Source organism: Scardinius erythrophthalmus (genome assembly GCF_964197995.2).
Source record: "Scardinius erythrophthalmus genome assembly, chromosome: 1".
Classification (NCBI taxonomy): Eukaryota; Metazoa; Chordata; class Actinopteri; order Cypriniformes; family Leuciscidae; genus Scardinius; species Scardinius erythrophthalmus.
Window position 1 is genome coordinate 18,526,837 of NC_138221.1, and position 20,202 is coordinate 18,547,038.

Here is a 20,202-nt window from a genome sequence, read left to right on the forward strand (position 1 = left end):
AAAGAAAACACAATTTGAAAATCACACTCCACTACAAATAGTGATCAAAAATAACACAATACTAATAACCCCCAAATTAAAGTGAAGCCCGTGCAGCTACAACCAGCAGCCTGCTTCCAGGATTAACTTCTAATGCTTAAGGATGGAGCAGTCACAATGATAAAGGTTCACGGTCGTGCGTTGGAACCGTAGGCGGTGAGTAAAACTGCTACAAATGTCTGTGAGTTGTTAGCTATAGGCACATAAGCACAGCAAGTAAACAACATGATCACGTATAGTTAATGTATCAATGGAGCATGCGATGTATGGTGTGTGTGTGTGTTTAAATACATTTGTTTAGCTGGCCACTGTAGGTGTCTGTTTGTTTATTGTAAAACCACTCCAAACAACAATACACAAAGAGTGTGAAAATATGTTGAAATAAATGAATTATTTCATAATAAACCTAGTTCACACAAAGCGCACTTCTTCATTGAAATGCGCTACTATTCCATTGTTCTTCTATGAAAATACTAGTCTGATGTGCAAAACTGTTCCGCTTGCTACTGCTAAGTCACATACAATAATCCATAAACCAATTCATGTCCTCATAAACCACGAGTAAACACACACAAATGTTGTAAAACTCGCGCATGACATGGTGTTCTAAAAACACTGCGCTCAAGTTAAAATCATTTCTACTTTTAAAAAACTCTCGAGACCTTGTGTTTTTCCCCCATTTCACTGCCCATCTCACGTTTTTCTAAGCAAAAACGCGTTCTGTATGTATGCTCGTGATTCTTTAGCTCCGCCCACACGGCACGCCTCCAGCCGCTCGATTTTTTCCGGAAAGACTCGGTACAGTCTATCTTTCTTTTATAAATATAATAAAACTAAAGACTTTTTGGAGATATGAAGGATGCAATACTACTCTATAGGTACTCAAGATTAACATGAGATTGACTAAAACTGAGTTTTTCACCCCCCCCCCCCCCCCTTTAAATAACTATTGCACTATTGAACTATTGCAGTATCAAGATTTGTCTCTTGTCTCTATGGGGTACAAAAGAAGGATTTCCTAATTGATTTTTCAATGAAATGTTTTAATTTAAGTTTAAGAAGCATAAAACTAATTTTATAAATGTATCCATTTCATCTAAACTATTTGATCAAAATTGAGTTGGACCAACTCATTTAAGTTGGTCATAATTGAGTTGGACCAACTCATTTAACTTGGTCAAAATTGAGTTGGACCAACTTAATTACATTTCATTGCATGAATTAGTTTTTTATGAGTTGGGGCTACACATATTTATTGGATGGAAATCCTGCCCTCAATTAAATTGAGTTTGTCCAATGAGTTATTTTTTTTTGAGTGTGTGGTGAGATGGAGACAGTAATCATTTCAGTTTATTTTGTAAAACTGTGGTGTTTAAAGTTCATAGTAATTGTTCTGACTCGTAAATAATAAATGTGAACAATAATACACTGTTGATAAAATGAGTAATGAGTTTAATCAATCATTACATGAAGCAAATACAAACATTAAGTAAAAGTGAAATTGAATGAGATCTCTCTCTTAACTGACACAAAGCATCTCAAGAGAAGAAGAGAAGAAAAGAGTACAGTTTCAAAGATACATGAAAGTATATCTTGCGTTTGCATGGAAGAGAAGTGGAAGAGAAACTAGATGTTCTGATAAAAAATAAAACAACGAAAAAAATAGTAATAAAAATTCACGTCTCTCGTCCAGTGTCAATATTCTGGTGGTCTTTCAGTTCATCTCTGTAATAAAGGACTTCTGCACTGAAACACACACCGCTGTGTCTTTTCTGCTGTAATATTACTAATGAATCTTCTCCTTTGTGTGAATCTTCAGGTGTTTCTTCAGGACTGATGCTCAATGAAGTTAAATGGTCTTTCTTCATAAAGAGAAGCAGAAGTGATTTCAGAGCGAAAGCCTGAGCCACTTCTTCCCAGTGTGAACTCTCATGTGAATCTTCAGACTTGATTTACATGTGAAACCGTGACAGATTTACAGGGGACTTATTTTTTGGCTTCTGTTTTTCCTTTCTCGTTCCCGTCCATCAGGTCTAAAAGAAACATTAAATCATGAGATTTCAAATGAGAGACAAATGTGAAATAAAAAGTGAATGTCACATGAGGTCTAATGAGAGTTAGTAGACATGTAGGTGCAACGCTACTTATAGTCAACAGAATGTGTTAAAGTGACCATCAAAAAAAAAAAAAAAATGCAACCTAAATATGTAAGTCACAATAATGAGAAATGTTGTCATAATTATGACTTAGTATCTTATAATAATTAGAAACGTTCTCGTAATAACTGAACATTGCATAATAACGAGATGCTTTCTCATAATAACGACTTAACATCTCATCATCATCTTTTTTTATTTAATGCCATGTCAGCAATCAGAGCTATCTTCATGGCAAAAATTCAATTACAAAAACACATATATCATATACAGAGAGGGAAATAAGTATTTGGACACCCTGCTATTTTGCAAGTTCTCCCACTAGGAAATCATGGAGGGGTCTGAAATTGTCATCGTAGGTGCATGTCCACTGTGAGAGACATAATCTAAAAAAAAAAAATCCAGAAATCACAATATATGATTTTTTTTACTATTTATTTGTATGATAAAGCTGCAAATAAGTATTTGAGCACCTGCCGATCAGCTAGAATTCTGACCCTCAAAGACCTGTTAGTCTGCCTTTAAAATGTCCACCTCCACTCCATTTATTATCCTAAATTAGATGCACCTGTTTGAGGTCGTTAGCTGCATAAAGACACCTGTCCACCCCATACAATCAGTAAGAATCCAACTACTAACATGGCCAAGACCAAAGAGCTGTCCAAAGACACTAGAGACAAAATTGTACACCTCCACAAGGCTGGAAAGGGCTACGGGGAAATTGCCAAGCAGCTTGGTGAAAAAAGGTCCACTGTTGGAGCAATCATTAGAAAATGGAAGAAGCTAAACATGACTGTCAATCTCCCTCGGACTGGGGCTCCATGCAAGATCTCACCTCGTGGGGTCTCAATGATCCTAAGAAAGGTGAGAAATCAGCCCAGAACTACACGGGAGGAGCTGGTCAATGACCTGAAAAGAGCTGGGACCACCGTTTCCAAGGTTACTGTTGGTAATACACTAAGACGTCATGGTTTGAAATCATGCATGGCACGGAAGGTTCCCCTGCTTAAACCAGCACATGTCAAGGCCCGTCTTAAGTTTGCCAATGACCATGTGGATGATCCAGAGGAGTCATGGGAGAAAGTCATGTGGTCAGATGAGACCAAAATATAACTTTTTGGTCATAATTCCACTAAACGTGTTTGGAGGAGGAAGAATGATGAGTACCATCCCAAGAACACCATCCCTACTGTGAAGCATGGGGGTGGTAGCATCATGCTTTGGGGGTGTTTTTCTGCACATGGGACAGGGCGACTGCACTGTATTAAGGAGAGGATGACCGGGGCCATGTATTGCGAGATTTTGGGGAACAACCTCCTTCCCTCAGTTAGAGCATTGAAGATGGGTCGAGGCTGGGTCTTCCAACATGACAATGACCCGAAGCACACAGCCAGAATAACCAAGGAGTGGCTCTGTAAGAAGCATATCAAGGTTCTGGCGTGGCCTAGCCAGTCTCCAGACCTAAACCCAATAGAGAATCTTTGGAGGGAGCTCAAACTCCGTGTTTCTCAGCGACAGCCCAGAAACCTGACTGATCTAGAGAAGATCTGTGTGGAGGAGTGGGCCAAAATCCCTCCTGCAGTGTGTGCAAACCTGGTGAAAAACTACAGGAAACGTTTGACCTCTGTAATTGCAAACAAAGGCTACTGTACCAAATATTAACATTGATTTTCTCAGGTGTTCAAATACTTATTTGCAGCTGTATCATACAAATAAATAGTTAAAAAATCATACATTGTGATTTCTCGATTTTTTTTTTGATTCTGTCTCTCACAGTGGACATGCACCTACGATGACAATTTCAGACCCCTCCATGATTTCTAAGTGGGAGAACTTGCAAAATAGCAGGGTGTTCAAATACTTATTTTCCTCACTGTAAATACAATAAAAACAGAACAAAGATAATCAACAAGTCATATTATACAATATATTTTTTCAAGTTAACATATGAAAAAAAAATCCAAAACCTTTTCAGGTATAATCTCATTAAAAATGTCTTTGACTGAAGTAACTTCATAAAAAAACATTCTACTTATGTTAAGACCAGGACAATCTAAGAAAATATGTTTCTTAACATCTCATAATGAGAAACGGTCTCATAATAATGAGATACTTACTCATAATGAAAATTTTACATAATGATGAGATACTTTCTTATAATTATAACTCAATATCTCAAAATGTGAAAAAATTTAAACAGATAGCAAGCAACCACCAAGATGTCCTGTTGCTCATCATGGCTGTTTAGGAAACTAACTTACACAGGAGAGACTTTATTGCTCAGCACATAAAGATGAACTACTTACTGTGATCTCAGACTGTGATTGTTTTCCATTTGAGTGAGTCACTGAAGATAACTGAAGGAACCTCTCTCCACATGGATCATGGTGATCCGGTTTCTCCATTGTATGGATCCACATGTGTATCTTCAGGTCACTTTTAAAATAGAAACTCTCTCCACACTGATCACACGTGTGCGGCTTTTCTCTGCTGTGGATCCACTCATGTGATTTCAGATTTGATGACAGATTGAATCTCTTGTCACAGTGTGAACACTTGTAAGGTTTCTCTCCAGTGTGGATCATCTCATGGTTTTTCAGATTTGATGACTTATTGAATCTCTTGTCACAGTGTGAACACTTGTAAGGTTTCTCTCCAGTGTGGTTCATCTGGTGCTGTTTTAAAGATTGAGCTGTAATAAAAGTCTTCTCACACGCAAAGCACACATACTCTCTCACACCAGTATGAGTTTTCTGATGTCTTTGTAAATATAGCTGCAGTGAAAAACTCTTTCCACACACAGAACATGAATGTGGCTTCTCCTTCATATGAACTGTCAGGTGTTTCTTCAGGTTTGATCCACTATGAAACATTTTTCCACACTGATCACATGTGAATGGCTTCTCTCCGGTATGGAACCTCATGTGAATCTTAACGTATGATGATTGTGTGAAACTCTTCCCGCATTGATCGCATGCGTACGGCTTTTCTCCAGTGTGGATCCTTTTGTGAACATTAAGATGTTTTTTTTGTGTGAAGCTCGTCCCGCATTGATCACATGTGAACGGTCTCTCTCCGGTGTGGATCCTCATGTGATGCTCAAGACTTTGTTTGGTTGTGAAACTCTTTCCACACTGAGTGCAGGTTTTAGATTTCTTGGCTCTTCTTTTCTTTAAAAATGTCTCTTGAGTCTTTGAGCGACTCAAAGGTTTTTTTCCAGGTTTGACATGATGTTCCTCCTTCACTTCACTCAGTTCTTCACTCTCCTCCTTCACTTCACTCAGTTCTTCACTCTCCTCCTTCACTTCACTCAGTTCTTCACTCTCCTCCTCCACTTCACTCAGTTCTTCACTCTCCTCCTCCACTTCACTCAGTTCTTTACTCTCCTCCTCCACTTCACTCAGTTCTTCACTCTCCTCCTTCACTTCACTCAGTTCTTCACTCTCCTCCTCCACTTCACTCAGTTCTTCACTCTCCTCCTCCACTTCACTCAGTTCTTCACTCTCCTCCTTCACTTCACTCAGTTCTTCACTCTCCTCCTTCACTTCACTCTCCTCCTCCACTTCACTCAGTTCTTCACTCTCCTTCTTCACTTCACTCAGTTCTTCACTCTCCTCCATCACTTCACTCAGTTCTTCTCTCTCCTTCTTCACTTCACTCAGTTCTTCACTCTCCTCCTCCACTTCACTCAGTTCTTCACTCTCCTTCACTTCACTCAGTTCTTTACTCTCCTCCTTCACTTCACTCAGTTCTTCACTCTCCTCCTCCACTTCCATCAGGTCTAAAATCAAAGAAAAAATCATCAAAATAATACAAAGGAAAAAAAAATGAAGATGCTTTCCAACAGGTTTTATCATAGTTTTTGTCCAAGTTTTTTTTGTCTGTGTTTGACAAAAACTATGATAAAACCTGTTGGAAAGCATCCTTTGCAGCGATTTTTGTGGGAGCATATCAGTGAACACCCCTGACCACTCGGTGAGCTTCACGTCTTCACGTCACGTCATTTTCACATTTAGCTCCAAAACTCTGGAATAGCCTTCCTGATACTGTTCGTTGCTCAGACTCGCTCTCCCAGTTTAAAACTAGATTAAAGACGCATCTCTTCAGCCAGGCATTCATATAATATTTTAATCTTACAGTTAAATCCGGTCTCTACTTCATAAACGCCAGAGGAGAACTGGCCCCCGACTGAGCCCGGGTTCTCCCAAGGTTTTTTTTTCTCCATTAGGTCACCTGATGGAGTTTTTCGGTTCCTTGCCACTGTTGCCTTTGGCTTGCTCAGTTGGGGATACTTAATTTGATTAATCGATTCAACAGAGCTATTGCAAATGCTAAATAAACTTATAACCCGTTTTCTGAGTAACATTGAGAATATCTCTATAGATAGTTGCAATACCGCCGCCACGACCAATCAGACGGGGCTCGTGCTTATAGGAGTATCCTGATGGAGTAGACTCATTTAGACCGAAATAATCATTTGGTTTAAGCCAGGTTTCAGTAAGGCAAAATACATCGATGCTATTATCTGTGACTATTTCATTTACAATAACTGCCTTAGGTGTGAGTGATCTAATGTTTACAATAACTGCCTTAGGTGTGAGTGATCTAATGTTTAAAAGACCTAGCTTTAGAAATTGTTTTTGTTTACTAATAGCAACATTTTCTGTTTTAATAACAATTAGATTTTTCCTAGATCCTGCAGTAGATTTATTATTTGATCGCACTAAAAGAGGAATAGACACAGTTTCTATGCAATGTTCTACACTAGTATTTATATCAGTTAATTTGGTGCAGTAGAGACTATGATTTGGACTTTTGGTTACTAGTCAAAAGGTATTTAACATTTTGGAGATGTTATCTGACAGAAGATACGATCCGAATCTGTTTGGGTGTAAGCCATCAGCATGGTAAAGCCTAGGACGCTCCCAAAACATATTCCAATTATTTACAAAGAGCAGTTTCTGCTCATTGCACCATGACGTTAACCATTCATTTAGCGCAAATAATCTACTAAACTTGTCATGTCCTAGACGGTACGTGGGAAGCGGTCCTGACACAATGATCGTTATATCAGGCGATGTGCTGCGTACCGTATCGATCAGATTCCTGAAGTCTTTCTTCAGAACTTCCGTCTGGCGCAGCCTGATGTCGTTCACTCCCGCGTGCAATACCAAAGTTCCGACACGCTCGTTATCGTTCAGAATCTCGGGAACGCGAGCAGCGATTTCAGAAACACGAGCACCAGGAAAGCAGTGACTGTGCACCTTATTTTTACCTGATGTAGCATGGACGTGCCGAACAATGGAATCACCGATGATCACAGCATCGTGTTCTGTTTCGCGAAGAGCGGAGAAGCGATTTTGTGTGAATAACTCGAAAACCGGGAGGGTCGGAGAGGGTCTTGGTCTAGACCTGACTCGCGTCTTCCGCTGCGGAAATATCCAGGCTTCGTGGTGGCGTGTTGGAGCCGGAGTGAACGAGACCATGGCTGATCGCGACCTTGGCGCTCGGGACCGATGCCGAGTAACGCACGGTGTAGACGAGGTCGGAGTCAGCGGGTTAGTAACATTAATCTCTGATTTGTGAGCATCGGCGCGTGATGTTTCAAGAGCCAAACGCCGGTCTCTCAGCTCGGCCTGTCTCACTAAAAGGTCGTGGATCTGTTTCTCAACAGCTTCCAGCTCAGACTGTACCGCGTGCAGCTCAAATGTGTCCTCACCTGCACCAAAAGGTAGACTACATACATCTGATATATTCGCCATTTTAACAGATGGACAGTAAGTTAGCAACGACACTACCAGTGATGCTATCAATTAATAGGCTACTACTTTCTGACAAACGTCTTAGATATAATCCGTCTTTTTAGTGGTACGGGTGTAGAGTAGACGCACGATAGGTGAAAAATGTTTGTAAGTGAGTGTTGAGAAGACGCATTCAGCCGTGATCCCCGGGAGTAACCTATAAGAGTATCCAGCGTTGAATCACTAACAGGCTTGAGACACGTCTGCTCAACAGTCCGCGTTGTAACTATGAGGTTTGAGCAGTAGTGCTTCTCAGTGAGGAAAAGTAGAAAATGTTTGTTGTAAGTAAGTTTAAAGAGTAAAATCAAGAATTATAAATCAAATCGATAGAGCTCCAAAGACAACAACGCGTTCAGACGCGACGCATGCGCATTCGACAACAGGAAGTTTTGTTCTATTATAGCGCCAATAAGTGGCACAATCCCACTATCTTTTTTTATTCCAATATTTTTAGAGAGGGAAAAAAAGGGCAAACACATGAATAAATATTTCTAACTTTTATTCTTGCCAATTTTAAGCAATAACCAATAAAATGGCTAAAGTGAAAGGAGTCTCTTTAAATAAAGGTGTTGATTACATTATTCCAGTGGGTGGCAAAAATCCATTGTTACAATTTTTTTCATTGAATCAAGAAGACTTGAGAGATTCATTAAAAAAATGGTGAATCATTCATTAAATCAGCAAGTATTAATGAATGAGACACTGAATTAATTAATTTTAAAAATGTTTGAATTAATGATTCAAATGAGTATTTTTTTTTTTTTAAATAGACTGGAACATGTTATTCTGTGTTATTCTGATGTATTAATCGTGATCACCATTTTAAACAAAACAAAAACGATTTTAAACCAAATAGATTCTCAGTTTATCCTGAATTAGGGGCTGTTCACATATTGCGTCTTAAAACGTGTGGAAAGCGCAGCTTTGCCGTTGTCCAAAGCACTTGCGCTCCCGTGGCTTCTGTCGTTGCTATGCAACCATTAACTGCGCTCTCCATGATGACGACGAGGAAGTATCAGCAAAGTATTAATTGATTTCTAGCCCTTGCATTAGCTTTGCTACTAGATATATTCATGGAGATGAGAAATAAAAACTCGCCCTGTTCAGCTATGATCAGCTGTTCGGCCGAGCTTTCGATGTTGTTACGGAAAAGTCGCTTGTTTTTTGTCACATGACCTGTGCACCGCTTGTGGCATTCTGAAAAGTTGAGATGTTTTCATCTCGCCGAGGCATAGGCGCGCATGGAAAAACAAGCTGGTCGCGACCACGTTGCTTCTATTATGAACGTGCGCCTGCATTTGAAATAACTAATTTGCACGCGCAAAAAAATATGTGAACAGCCCCAAAGTCAGGAATCGATAAGCGGAATAGAAATGTGTGCGTCTTATCGAATCGGAAATTTGTAAATTTGTTATCGGTTCTAAAATGGAACCGGTTCTCAATACCCAACCCTACATGTGTGTCTAATTTGGTGAAACTATCTTCGTTATTTCGTTTGGGAGTTATGGACATTTATATGTATAAATACATAAAAAATTACCCACACCTGACTCTGTTTGCATTTTCTTGCCACTTACAATTAATATTTTGACATTTGGGCATTAGCGCATAGCCAACGACCTATGTTTACGAACTTCCTACTGTGGTTTCGTCTAAATCGGTTTAGCGGTTTCGAAGATATTGGCAAATGTTTTTTAAGCGCTAAATCACAACTTTACACAAATCGTAAGGTATCTTGGTATCTTTGGACTCAGCAAGGATTCAGGAATCCAAGGAGATGACCATGAGTGCTTTGAATGTGAGCATCTTGTATTGAATATGAAAGCGAACGGATAGCCAATGGAGTCTGCATAGGATAGGAGTAATGTGGTAAGATTTATTTGTATATGTGAGTAATGGGCATAACGTGCAAAAAAAAACATTCAGAGTCTCATCTTCCATTTCCCTTTGAAAGCCAGTTCGCTATTTACATGACGGAATTTGCAAAAGGAATGACTGAACGCTTCTCTAGCGAGGAAATGGATCTGCTTATGCACGAGGTTAAAGAGCATGTTAGCAGAGTGTGTGTAATAAGCAGAGTGTGTGTAATAAGCAGAGTGTATACGCGTTGTGGACCCGCCTATAGGCGCACATTACTAACTCACTCTTTAATTAACAAAAAAAAAATTTGCACCATTGACCTAGACCAGGTTTCACTTGGTCAATGGCTCAGTCTACGTCAGTTTCCTCAAAATAGCAACACTCCAAAATTGCGCCTGAACACACCTCGTTCTCTGACCAGCAGCCTATGTACAGATATACATGTACAGATGTACAGCAAATGCATTTGCTATTTTAACAACGTGACGTGAAAATGAAAACTGTGTCAGGCTAAAACTAGCAAAAAACACTGTCACGCCTGGCTGCATTGCTCCAGGTGTATGATAGGGCCCATATCTAATAATAATAATGTAAAAAAAAAAGTGAAGCAGATAGCAAGCAAACACCTAAATGTCCTGTTGCACATCATTGATGTTAGGGAACTAACTTGCACAGCAGAGACCTCTCTCCACATGGATCACGGTGATGTGGTTTCTCCACTGCATGGATCTTCATGTGTCGCTTCAGTTCACTTTTAAAAGAGAAACTCGTTCCACAATGATCACACGTGTGCGGCTTTTCTCTGCTATGGATCCTCTCATGTGTTTTCAGATGTCCTGACAGACTGAATCTCTTGTCACAGTGTGAACACTTGTAAGGTTTTTCTCCAGTGTGAATAATCTGGTGCTGCTTTAAACTGTCCGCTGAAGTAAAAGTCTTCTCACACTCAAAGCACATGTACTCTCTTACAACAGTGTGAATTTTCTGATGTTTATGTAAATATAGCTGCAGTGAAAAACTCTTTCCACACACAGAACATGAATGTGGCTTCTCATTCGTATGAACCATCAGGTGTTTTTTCAGGGTTGATGCACTAAGAAATGTTTTGCCGCATTGATCACATGTGAACGGCTTCTCTCCGGTGTGGATCCTCATGTGAATATTAAGGTATGATGATTGTGTGAAACTCTTTCCGCACTGATTGCATGCATGCGGCTTTTCTCCAGTGTGGATCCTCGCGTGAACATCAAGATGTTGTTTTTGTGTGAAGCTCGACCCGCACTGATCACATGTGAACGGTCTCTCTCCGGTGTGGATCCTCATGTGACTCTTAATATGTTGTTTGATTGAGAATCTCTTCCCACACTGATCACATGAGAACGGCTTCTCTCCAGTATGAACTCTCATGTGACGCTCAAGATCACGTGTGTTTTTGAAACTCCTTCCACACTGAGTGCAGGTGAAAGATTTCTTGGCTCTTTTCTTTAAATTTTTTTTTTTCGTTTTTGAGCGACTCAAAGGTTTTCCTCCAGGTTTTACATGATGTTCCTCCACTTCACTCAGTTCTTCACTCTCCTTCTTCACTTCACTAAGTTCTCTTTCCTCCTTCACTTCACTCAGTTCTTCACTCTCCTCCTTCACTTCACTCAGTTCTTCACTCTCCTTCTTCACTTCACTCAGTTCTTCTCTTTCCTCCTTCACTTCACTCAGTTCTTCACTCTCCTCCTTCACTTCCATCAGGTCTGAACTGAAAGAAAAGAAATCATCCAATTGATACAAAAAGAAAAAAAAAATAAGTGAAAGGACATAAAAGTATACAACTTCTATAAAATATCCATTTTGCTTTAAAAAAAATAAAGTTAAAGCAAGTTTCCTTGTGTTCCAGTTTGGCGAATTCAATTCCAGCTCTGCTTGCCACAGAAACGTCACACTGTGGCCTCTTAGTTGAATTACAAGAACACAAACTTTTTGCAGTCCAGTGGAGCAGATTGTATATTATTATATTTTGGATGTATTATTATTTTTTATACATTGAATTTATCTTTGTTAAAAGACAGAGTGTGACATATCACAACAGTGTCAGTAGAAATTTCACATGCTGAAAGTCTAGATTGACCGTGGCTTTAACTAGTTTTAAATGAATTATGTTTGAGAATTATCTGTGTCCTACATGTTTCACTCAACCCTGATACTAAAAAATAGAGCATTTCTTAAAATTGTGACAGCCAAGAAGTGATATGACTTGTAGAGATCGACCGATAATGGGTTCCCTTTTGAGGCGGTAACTTCAACATTACGTCAGCATGACGTATATGGGAACTCCTCCCTTCTCCACTTTCGCTGAAATCTTATGGGCTAACGCCAGCTGGGGACAGCAAGCCAATTGACGCGAAGCATGCAAATACTGACAGGTTCGTGGGCAGTATAAAATGCATGGGCGCGACAATTATGGGATAATATGTTGCGCAGATTGAGTGGCGCGGGTATAAATACAGAAGTAGATGCACACACCAGTTGCCTTTCGCTTCGGAGCCAAGCTTCATGTTCGGCTCTTCTGAAGAGTGTTATACAACGAGCGAGTGTGTCGGCACTTCTTCTGGAAGTCTCTCTTGGTGTTTACAGTGCGAGTGCAGCGGTGAGCGTGCTTTCGAGCTCTCAACTGCTGTTCTCACAGCACCCAAATTTCTGTTTGTTTGTCTGACGGTCGGTTGAGGGCGAGAAAGTGAGTGCTTCACTGATACGGGCTGCACCATCCCTGTATCAGTGTTGCCGCGGTCATTCCCCTGTGTGCTCCGGCACTGGTGAGAGTTTTTCACTTGAAAGAGCAACACAGGTGCCTTTACGTCTTTTTCAAGATGTTATTCCGCCCGTGCGTTTCTGGATGCGGTCGTTCCCTGTCTCTGTCTGGTTTTGTCAAAATGGTTGCATCATGTGTTTGGGCTTAAAGCACGCTGAAGCAGCTTTTGTGGACAGTTAATGTTCCGATTGCGGTAATATGACTGTTGCTATGTTGATATCGAGACTTGCGTTTGTCAGCGAAGCGCTAGTCCCCATTACCACGCCCTGCCCTCGGGTGCCTTGTGGGATGGGTGATAGGAAGATAGTGTTTGATGTCTCGACCGTTAACCATTCCCTGTGGGCTCCTCACTCCTCCCTTCCACCATAGCCGGTGGAGTCCCCCAAGGAGCGTGCTGGTCCATCTGTAATGGGTGGGCCGACCGTTTCACCGGGGCTCCCCTAGAGGACAGGATGTCGATTGCAGCATTGGAGGGTGAGCTGGCCTCTGGAGATGACGACTAGACTGCGTTATCTCCCTCTGGGAATGTAAAGTTGCCTGAGCCGGATCCAGAATTGTCAGCTATGCGGAAACGGGCCGCCGAGGCTGTCGGGCTCGAGTGGAACACCCCACCGTGTCCTGCACAGTCTCGGTTGGATGATTGGTATATCGGGGTGGGCCGTGCTGGTTCTCAGCCCACCGCCCTAGTACCCTTCTTTCCCAAAGTGCATGGAGAACTAACTAGCTCATGCACGGCACCTTTTGCGGCCGAAAAACGACCTGAGTGGCTCTTGCCCCCTCGCTACCACTGATGGAGGAGCGGTGAAGGGTTATGAGGCTATCCCTCCAGTGGAGCGGTCCGTTGCGACCTGTGTCCAACTGCCACTGCATCTTGGACGGGGGATCCTTGTCTCTCCTCACAGACCTGTGAGCTTGCATCAGGCTTGACGGTCAGAGCTTACAAAGCAAGCCGCTTCCTCTTTGCATGCCATGGCGTTGTTGCGGGTCTACCAGGCCAAGACACTCATGGACATGCACAAGGGTAATCTAGACCAGTTGCTTTTTAGCTGAGGAGCTGAGTGGCCCCCAAGTCAGCAGTGGTCCAGCAGTAGTGGCGAGGGGACTACGTACTCCTTTCCCTCCTTCAGGAACGGTGGGTTGCATACGCAAACAGGACATTCCCTTTCAGTCGAGAACGTCAGACGTAGTCGACGTCGACTGAATGGGGATCTATTTGAAAGCGCCACTAGTGCTGCCACCTTCCAGTGCCTAGACAGAAGCCTCCTGATCCCCCCATGATTTAAGGCAGATAAAGGACAGGGCTTAGTCCAGGGAAGTCACTGCTGTTCCTACAGGACCACTGGGAAAGCGTTCCCTGTACATGGAAGGAAGGCACGCTGCGGAAGCCACATCCTGCTCACAGGGAGATAACATGTGGAGAATACACATATGGAATGGGCGAATTGACGGGCAGTAAAACATAGGAATGTCACTGGGGAGGCTCCAGCCTTTAACCGGGGGCAGCCTACTCACCAGACAGTGACGGCAGAAACTCTGCCAAGGGAAGAGAAAGTATACACATATGGGATCACCGTGGGGATCTCAACATATGGACCCAGCCTAGCAAGCCTAGCACAAGTTCCACAAGTGCATACGAGTGGTAGGCCTGGCTTCGGACACTCTGCCGCATCCATCGCCGGAGGGTGTGGAGGAACTCGACAGTTCAGTTTAAGAGGGAACTTTACTGGAGAAAGAATTGCGCACTTATCCAGTCCATAGGAGGGGAATGGCGCAGCAAGCCGACACTTTGAACCGGGCTCAAGTGCAACTGGCTTCAAGAGAAGGGAGCAACGGTTCGAACATGTGTGTCGCCCAGCCCCCAACTCTAGAATATCTGTCAGCAAAGCACATTGTGTCAATGCCTAGGCGGGAGCACACACTCACTTCAGAGGAGCTCACCACGTAAGCGGACACGTGCATCTCGGAATTGAACACCAAGATGAAGGCAACCACCATTCAGTGGGCCAGCTTCGCTGGGAAAAAGCCTTCCCTGGGCAGCAGTGGATCAGTGGTTCATATAGGTTGTCTACAAACCGGAAGGTTGGTGGTTCATTCCCCAGTTCCACCTGACCAAGTGTCGAGGTGTCCATGAGCAAGACACCTAACCCCAGCTGCATGGCGCCTTGCATGGCTGACACCGCCGTCGGTGTATGAATGAGACAGAGTGAATGAATGGGTGAATGTGAAGTGCAATAGACCTTTTTCACAATAACCGGAAATACGTAATCGTTGTGGAAGCGGAGTTCCTGTCAAGCGTCAACATATCAGAAAAACATACCCGGGCAAGAGAAAATGGATCAGAGAGTCTTTACAACTTTGAAAAAAAATTAACTTGTCATGGTCCAGTTGTTGATGACTTTGTAAAATGGCGTGGTGATGCTTAATTGTCTGCAGCTGAATGTATCGACCAAAGATATGACTATTGATTTCAGAACTGAAACTCATTCTTCCCAGTATACGTTCATTAAAGGTGAGAAGGTGGAGTGTGTGGAAAGTTATAAATATTTAGGACTATTATTGACAATAAACTGCGTTTTGGTGTGAATACCAAAAAGAAGTCTGTCAGTTATATTCAACCGTTATGTCCTTAATCATGCTCTTAGGTAAGTTAATGACGTTTTTTTGCACTCAAAGTTCTCTATTCTGCTCTCGCTAGACTAAAAGATGAAAAGCAATTGATACAAATATTAATTTGTCCCTGGTGCAATCAGATTGTTAAATACTCAAAATGGTAAATATTAGTATTTTAAATGAATAATGTGTAGCCTACTGTTGTGTGTTCTTATTTATTCTGTTTTATATTGTTGTCTATGTTATATTTCTACTACGCTGCATACAAATTACCCGCAAGGGATCTCAATAAAGTTGAACTTGAACTGGCGCGTTAGTGAATTTATTTATTTTTAGAAAAAAAAAAAAAAACCTTACAAAACTCTCGTAGGGGAAAGAAAATATGTATGCGTATACAAATGTTGTCAATATACAAAAAAGTATTAACCAAGAAGAAAACAACAACAAAGAGGGGGAGCTACTTCATAATACATAAATAAATCAAAGGCAAAAAGGCTAAAGAAAATATCAGTGTTTCCCCTACAATGTATTAAGCAGCGGCGCAGCGCCACCGCTGGATTTTCAGCGCCGCTGCAAAATCTTCACATGATCAGTAATATCTCGACATTCACTTACACACGTTGTCATAAGGGGCCGTTCACATGCAAATATTTCAAATGTGGGCGCGCGGAAAGCGCACTCATAATAGAAGCGACGTGGCGACAGACACAACGACAGACGCCACGGGAGAGTGAGCAAGCGTTTGTGGAAAGGAGAATGCGGTACGAACTTTTCTCCGTTTAAGTCCATGGGGTCGCTGTGTCCATTTTTTACTGTCTATGGAAAATATGCCGTCCCGCCCTTCCGTGTTCGGCGATCAGGTTTCATTCTCGCGCAGCTTGTTTCGTAACTTCACGTGTGGGTCTTTTCCGCTCCGTGTTTGCGCCGCGCTCTCCGTTCCATGTGTGTGTGAGTGTGTGTCGGCGTACTGCGCTCTCTGCTCAATGTTCCGCTCCGTCTTTGCGCTGCGCGTTCTGCTCCTTAACGGCCCAAACGCTCCAATCATGTAGGCTACCGATCACACACTGGAAAAGCAAAGTCCGCTCAAATAACGTGAAATTTCTCAGTAGTAGACTTCTGTTTGCTGAGCTGGTATAGCAATGCTGGGCAACAATGGTAAAATTACCTGCTCTGATCACATGCTCTGGTAATAAGAGCTTTGTATGACTATACTTTATTTTGATAATTAGTCAAAAAATAAATCTGTTAAATCTGAGTATGTTGCATAGAACTGAATGAAGAATAATATATCGATGTTTTATATTTTAATATAAGGCTATTTTCTGTCCAATTTGTGTGGACATTTTTCTTTTTTCGCCCTTTTTTGTGTGTTTAATTTAATTAGTGATTCTATATTTAAATATTGATGATTACAAGTTTGGGGGAAATGCTTTAAATTACAGCAAATTGTCTTTCTTACATTTGAGCCCCTGCCCCTGATGAACTCTTTGCACATCCCTGGAGGTTAGTGAAGTAAAATAGGCTATGCAAGCTAGTCACCTTTTAAACTAATGAAAAGTTCCATTTAGATTTTAATGTTCAAAATGTCTACAGGATAAAATAAATGAAAGTACTGGTTACATGATGATGTATCTAAGTGCGAAAGTGTTACAGAAAAAAAAAATGCCAGAAGATGCCACAAAACTTGCCAGAAGTCATGGTTTAACACTAGAACGGCCATGGCGGTCATTTTGACCGTTTTGAATTTTATATCTGCAATAACTTTGTTGAAAAAATAAATACAATGCTGCTGGTACCTGACTTTTCCTAAAAGTGTCTGTATTTTCATTTAAAATGTTTTTCATATAAATTACACATAAGGCAAAAAAATAAATGAACATATTTACCTATTTCGGCCATAGACGGTCATATTGACCGCACGGAATTTCGCGGTATTATTATAGGCTAAACCAATATACACAACAATAAAATGTGGTTAAAAATACACTAAACATATTCAACAACAAATCATTTAAATCAAATGATATTCAGAACAGAACAAGAATGAAAAAAATAACTATAAACAAGCCAAAATGAAATGCGTTATAAGCGAAAGTGAAAGTAAGCGGCGTTATAGGCTCACGTAACTCTCTAATTAGAATCAAAATGTTTCAACATTTGCGATGTATTTGGATTTTAAACTATTTCTTTATTATAGGCTTTGTACTTCACTCACGATCCAATATCGACGGAAAAAATCATCCTCTTCACATCCGCAAAATGGTACGAATTGTAGGTATAGCCTACTATAGGCTACAAACAGAGCAGTGGAATTTTTATATGTTAGGTTGACTATTTCATTATTATATTTTATTGTGGCTATAATGAACAGGCTGCAATGTCAAGATGCAATAGGCTACTGGAATATGGTTGGTGTGTGTGTGTGTGTCGGCAGGTGCGGACGCGGACGCGATCGAACTGTGTAAACAAATATGGGCTACTCCGTCATTTTGTTCAGGACATCTACGGATATTATTTATTTATAAATGTATAATTAAACTTGTTTAAATGTACAGTTTGGTGTTGTTTTGTTTTTTAAAGACATATTAACACAATAAATGCATTAATCTCTCAATTGGGTATTTATCATTAAAGATATAGAGTTTGGAATATAGCGGTCAAAATGACTGCTTGCGGCAGTTCTAGTAGTTATGGAATTCTGGCACTTCTAGTGTTAAGGGGTTATTAACAAAAAAAAATAAAATAATTCTTGCCCCCCCAAAGTGAGATATTTCAATGGACCAATGGTGATACCATGGTCATTGAACCAGGTTTTGGTTCTTTTGGCAGTGTGGGTAGGTGCAAAACCTGCTGGAAAATGAAGTCAGCATCTCCATAGACGGCTGTGTTGAGTGGACAGCACAGTGGACCAACACCAACCGATGACATGGCTCCCCAAACCAACACAGACTGTGGAAACTTCACACTGGACTTCAAGCATCTTGGATTGTGTGCCTCTCCATTCTTCCTCCAGACTCTGGGACCTTGGTTTCCAAATGAGATGCAAAATTTGCTATCATCAGAAAAGAGGACTTTGGTCCACTGTGCTTTATTAAATCCAGAGTCAACGCAGCCGTCTACCAGGACATTTTCAGAGCACTTCATGCTTCCTTCTTTTTCCAGCAGGATTTGCACCGGCCCACACTGCCACCAAAAGAACCAAAACCTGGTTCAGTGACCATTGAATCACTGTGTAATTACTGTGTGATTTCATGTAATATTCTATTTTGATTTTGTGGGTTTCATAAGCTGTAAGCCATAATCATGAAAATTATAACAAATAAAGGCTTGCAATATCTCACTTTGCATGTAATGAGTCTATAAAATACATTAGTTTCACCTGTTAAGCTGAATTCTTGAAATAAATCAACTTTTTTATGATATTCTAATTTTATGACCAGCACCTGTATATTTTCATGTTCCATAAAGGGGGTGCTTGTTTGAAGAATGCCATTTGGTGGCATAGAAACCATTATACTTGCATTGATTAATACGTTTTAACTTCTGCAATGTTTGAGGCATATTTAGGTACAGCAGCTGTTTCAATATTTTGCATGCTATTATGTTGGCATAATTTCAGTTACATTTTAGGCTATGTAGTTTTACATTTTATTTATTTTTAGATTTGTATTGTATTAACAACTCCACTGTATGTGGAGTCCTTTTGAGTAGAAATGCATATTGCAATATTTTGTTGCAAATAAAAATCCCATAGTCCGTAACTACTACAGTTTTAACTTATTTTAATATATGAATTCAGTTAAATCGTCACACATTTGTATGACTTGCTTAACCCAAGCTACGACTCGACTTGAATTGCTTTCAAAAGCAGTGACGACTTGCTTTTCACAAAATTGACTTAGACTTGAAGGTTAAGACTTGAGACTTACTTGTGACTTACTCCCACCTCTGAAATAACACACGCAAACTCGCGGCGGCTTCTGTCAACAGAAATCTCGCGCTTTTACCCGGAAGTGATCGGCGCTTCCAGATTCTTGACCTCATGCGGTCAATATTTTCGCCTATGAGAGGTCCGTCTGATGTGTGACGCGAGCTTAGTTCCGGTTAGATCTGTATCCTAAAGGATTGTCCTTAGTAAAGGCTCGCGCGCTGTAAAGATGGCTTAGAGATTGTGTAAATGTGCACAGAGCGCGTTTCCTCTCAGTTCATTCGAAAAGTTATTTCTTACCAACGAAAGCTCTCAGAAATGTGAAAATGGTCTCCTTTGAAAGGTAACATCCAAAGCTAAAAGGTGTTATAGATTATGTTTGCGGCTGGCTGAAGCCGTCATCTGAGCTGGAATGTGACACTTTTCTCTGTTATTCCGTTTGATTCTATTTCACTGGGCGATTCTTTTGAAGATATTTCGATCTATAAACTACATCTAGGGGTGGGCGATATGGCAACAATATAATATCACGATTTATTTTCAGGAAAATCACGATTTTATCACGATTCTTTTTTATGTTGGTTTTACTATTTTGTGACTGAGCATTACAGCTAAACTAATGTCCATATTTAAAAAATAAAGCCTCAGGTAACAAAATATAAAATAAAAAAGAATGGCAGACAGGGGCGAAGAAAAAAATATTTGTCATTATTTTCTTTGTTATTAAATATTAAGATCAAAGATACACATTACACATACACAACTTAATATACAAATTAAATAAACAGTGCTTTATGTTTTCAGCTACAGTAGGCGTATTTAACAGTAGCATTGAAGAAAGTATTTAAATAAACAAATATGAAAATAAAACAGACTTCACTGTACATTGATACTTATTAAAGCTACTATTAAAGTTATCAGTCAAGAGCAGTGAGTGATTTTCTCTTTGCATTTTGTTGTTTTATTAACATTAAAGGAATCGTTCTCCTTAAAATTCTAATTATCATAATT

General features: G+C 40.6%; 1 protein-coding gene across 7 annotated transcripts; it reads right to left on the reverse strand.

Annotated features, from left to right (window-relative positions):
• Positions 1-1,465: 1,465 nt before the first annotated feature.
• Positions 1,466-19,282, reverse strand: LOC308699548 (uncharacterized protein). Of its 7 annotated transcripts, XM_081380417.1 has the most exons (5): positions 19,193-19,282; positions 18,111-18,286; positions 10,524-11,603; positions 4,502-5,976; positions 1,466-2,072 (listed from the first exon to the last, which is right to left on the reverse strand). In XM_081380417.1, the coding sequence occupies exons 3-5, from the start codon at positions 10,579-10,581 to the stop codon at positions 2,067-2,069; spliced, it is 1,539 nt and encodes a 512-aa protein (XP_081236543.1). In that variant the 5' UTR covers positions 10,582-11,603; positions 18,111-18,286; positions 19,193-19,282; the 3' UTR covers positions 1,466-2,066. The 7 variants fall into 7 exon arrangements, with proteins under 7 accessions (XP_081236543.1, XP_081236544.1, XP_081236548.1 ...); XM_081380418.1 differs by lacking the exon at positions 18,111-18,286 and having other exon boundaries at positions 10,539-11,603; XM_081380422.1 differs by lacking the exon at positions 10,524-11,603.
• Between the last annotated feature and the right edge of the window lie 920 nt (positions 19,283-20,202).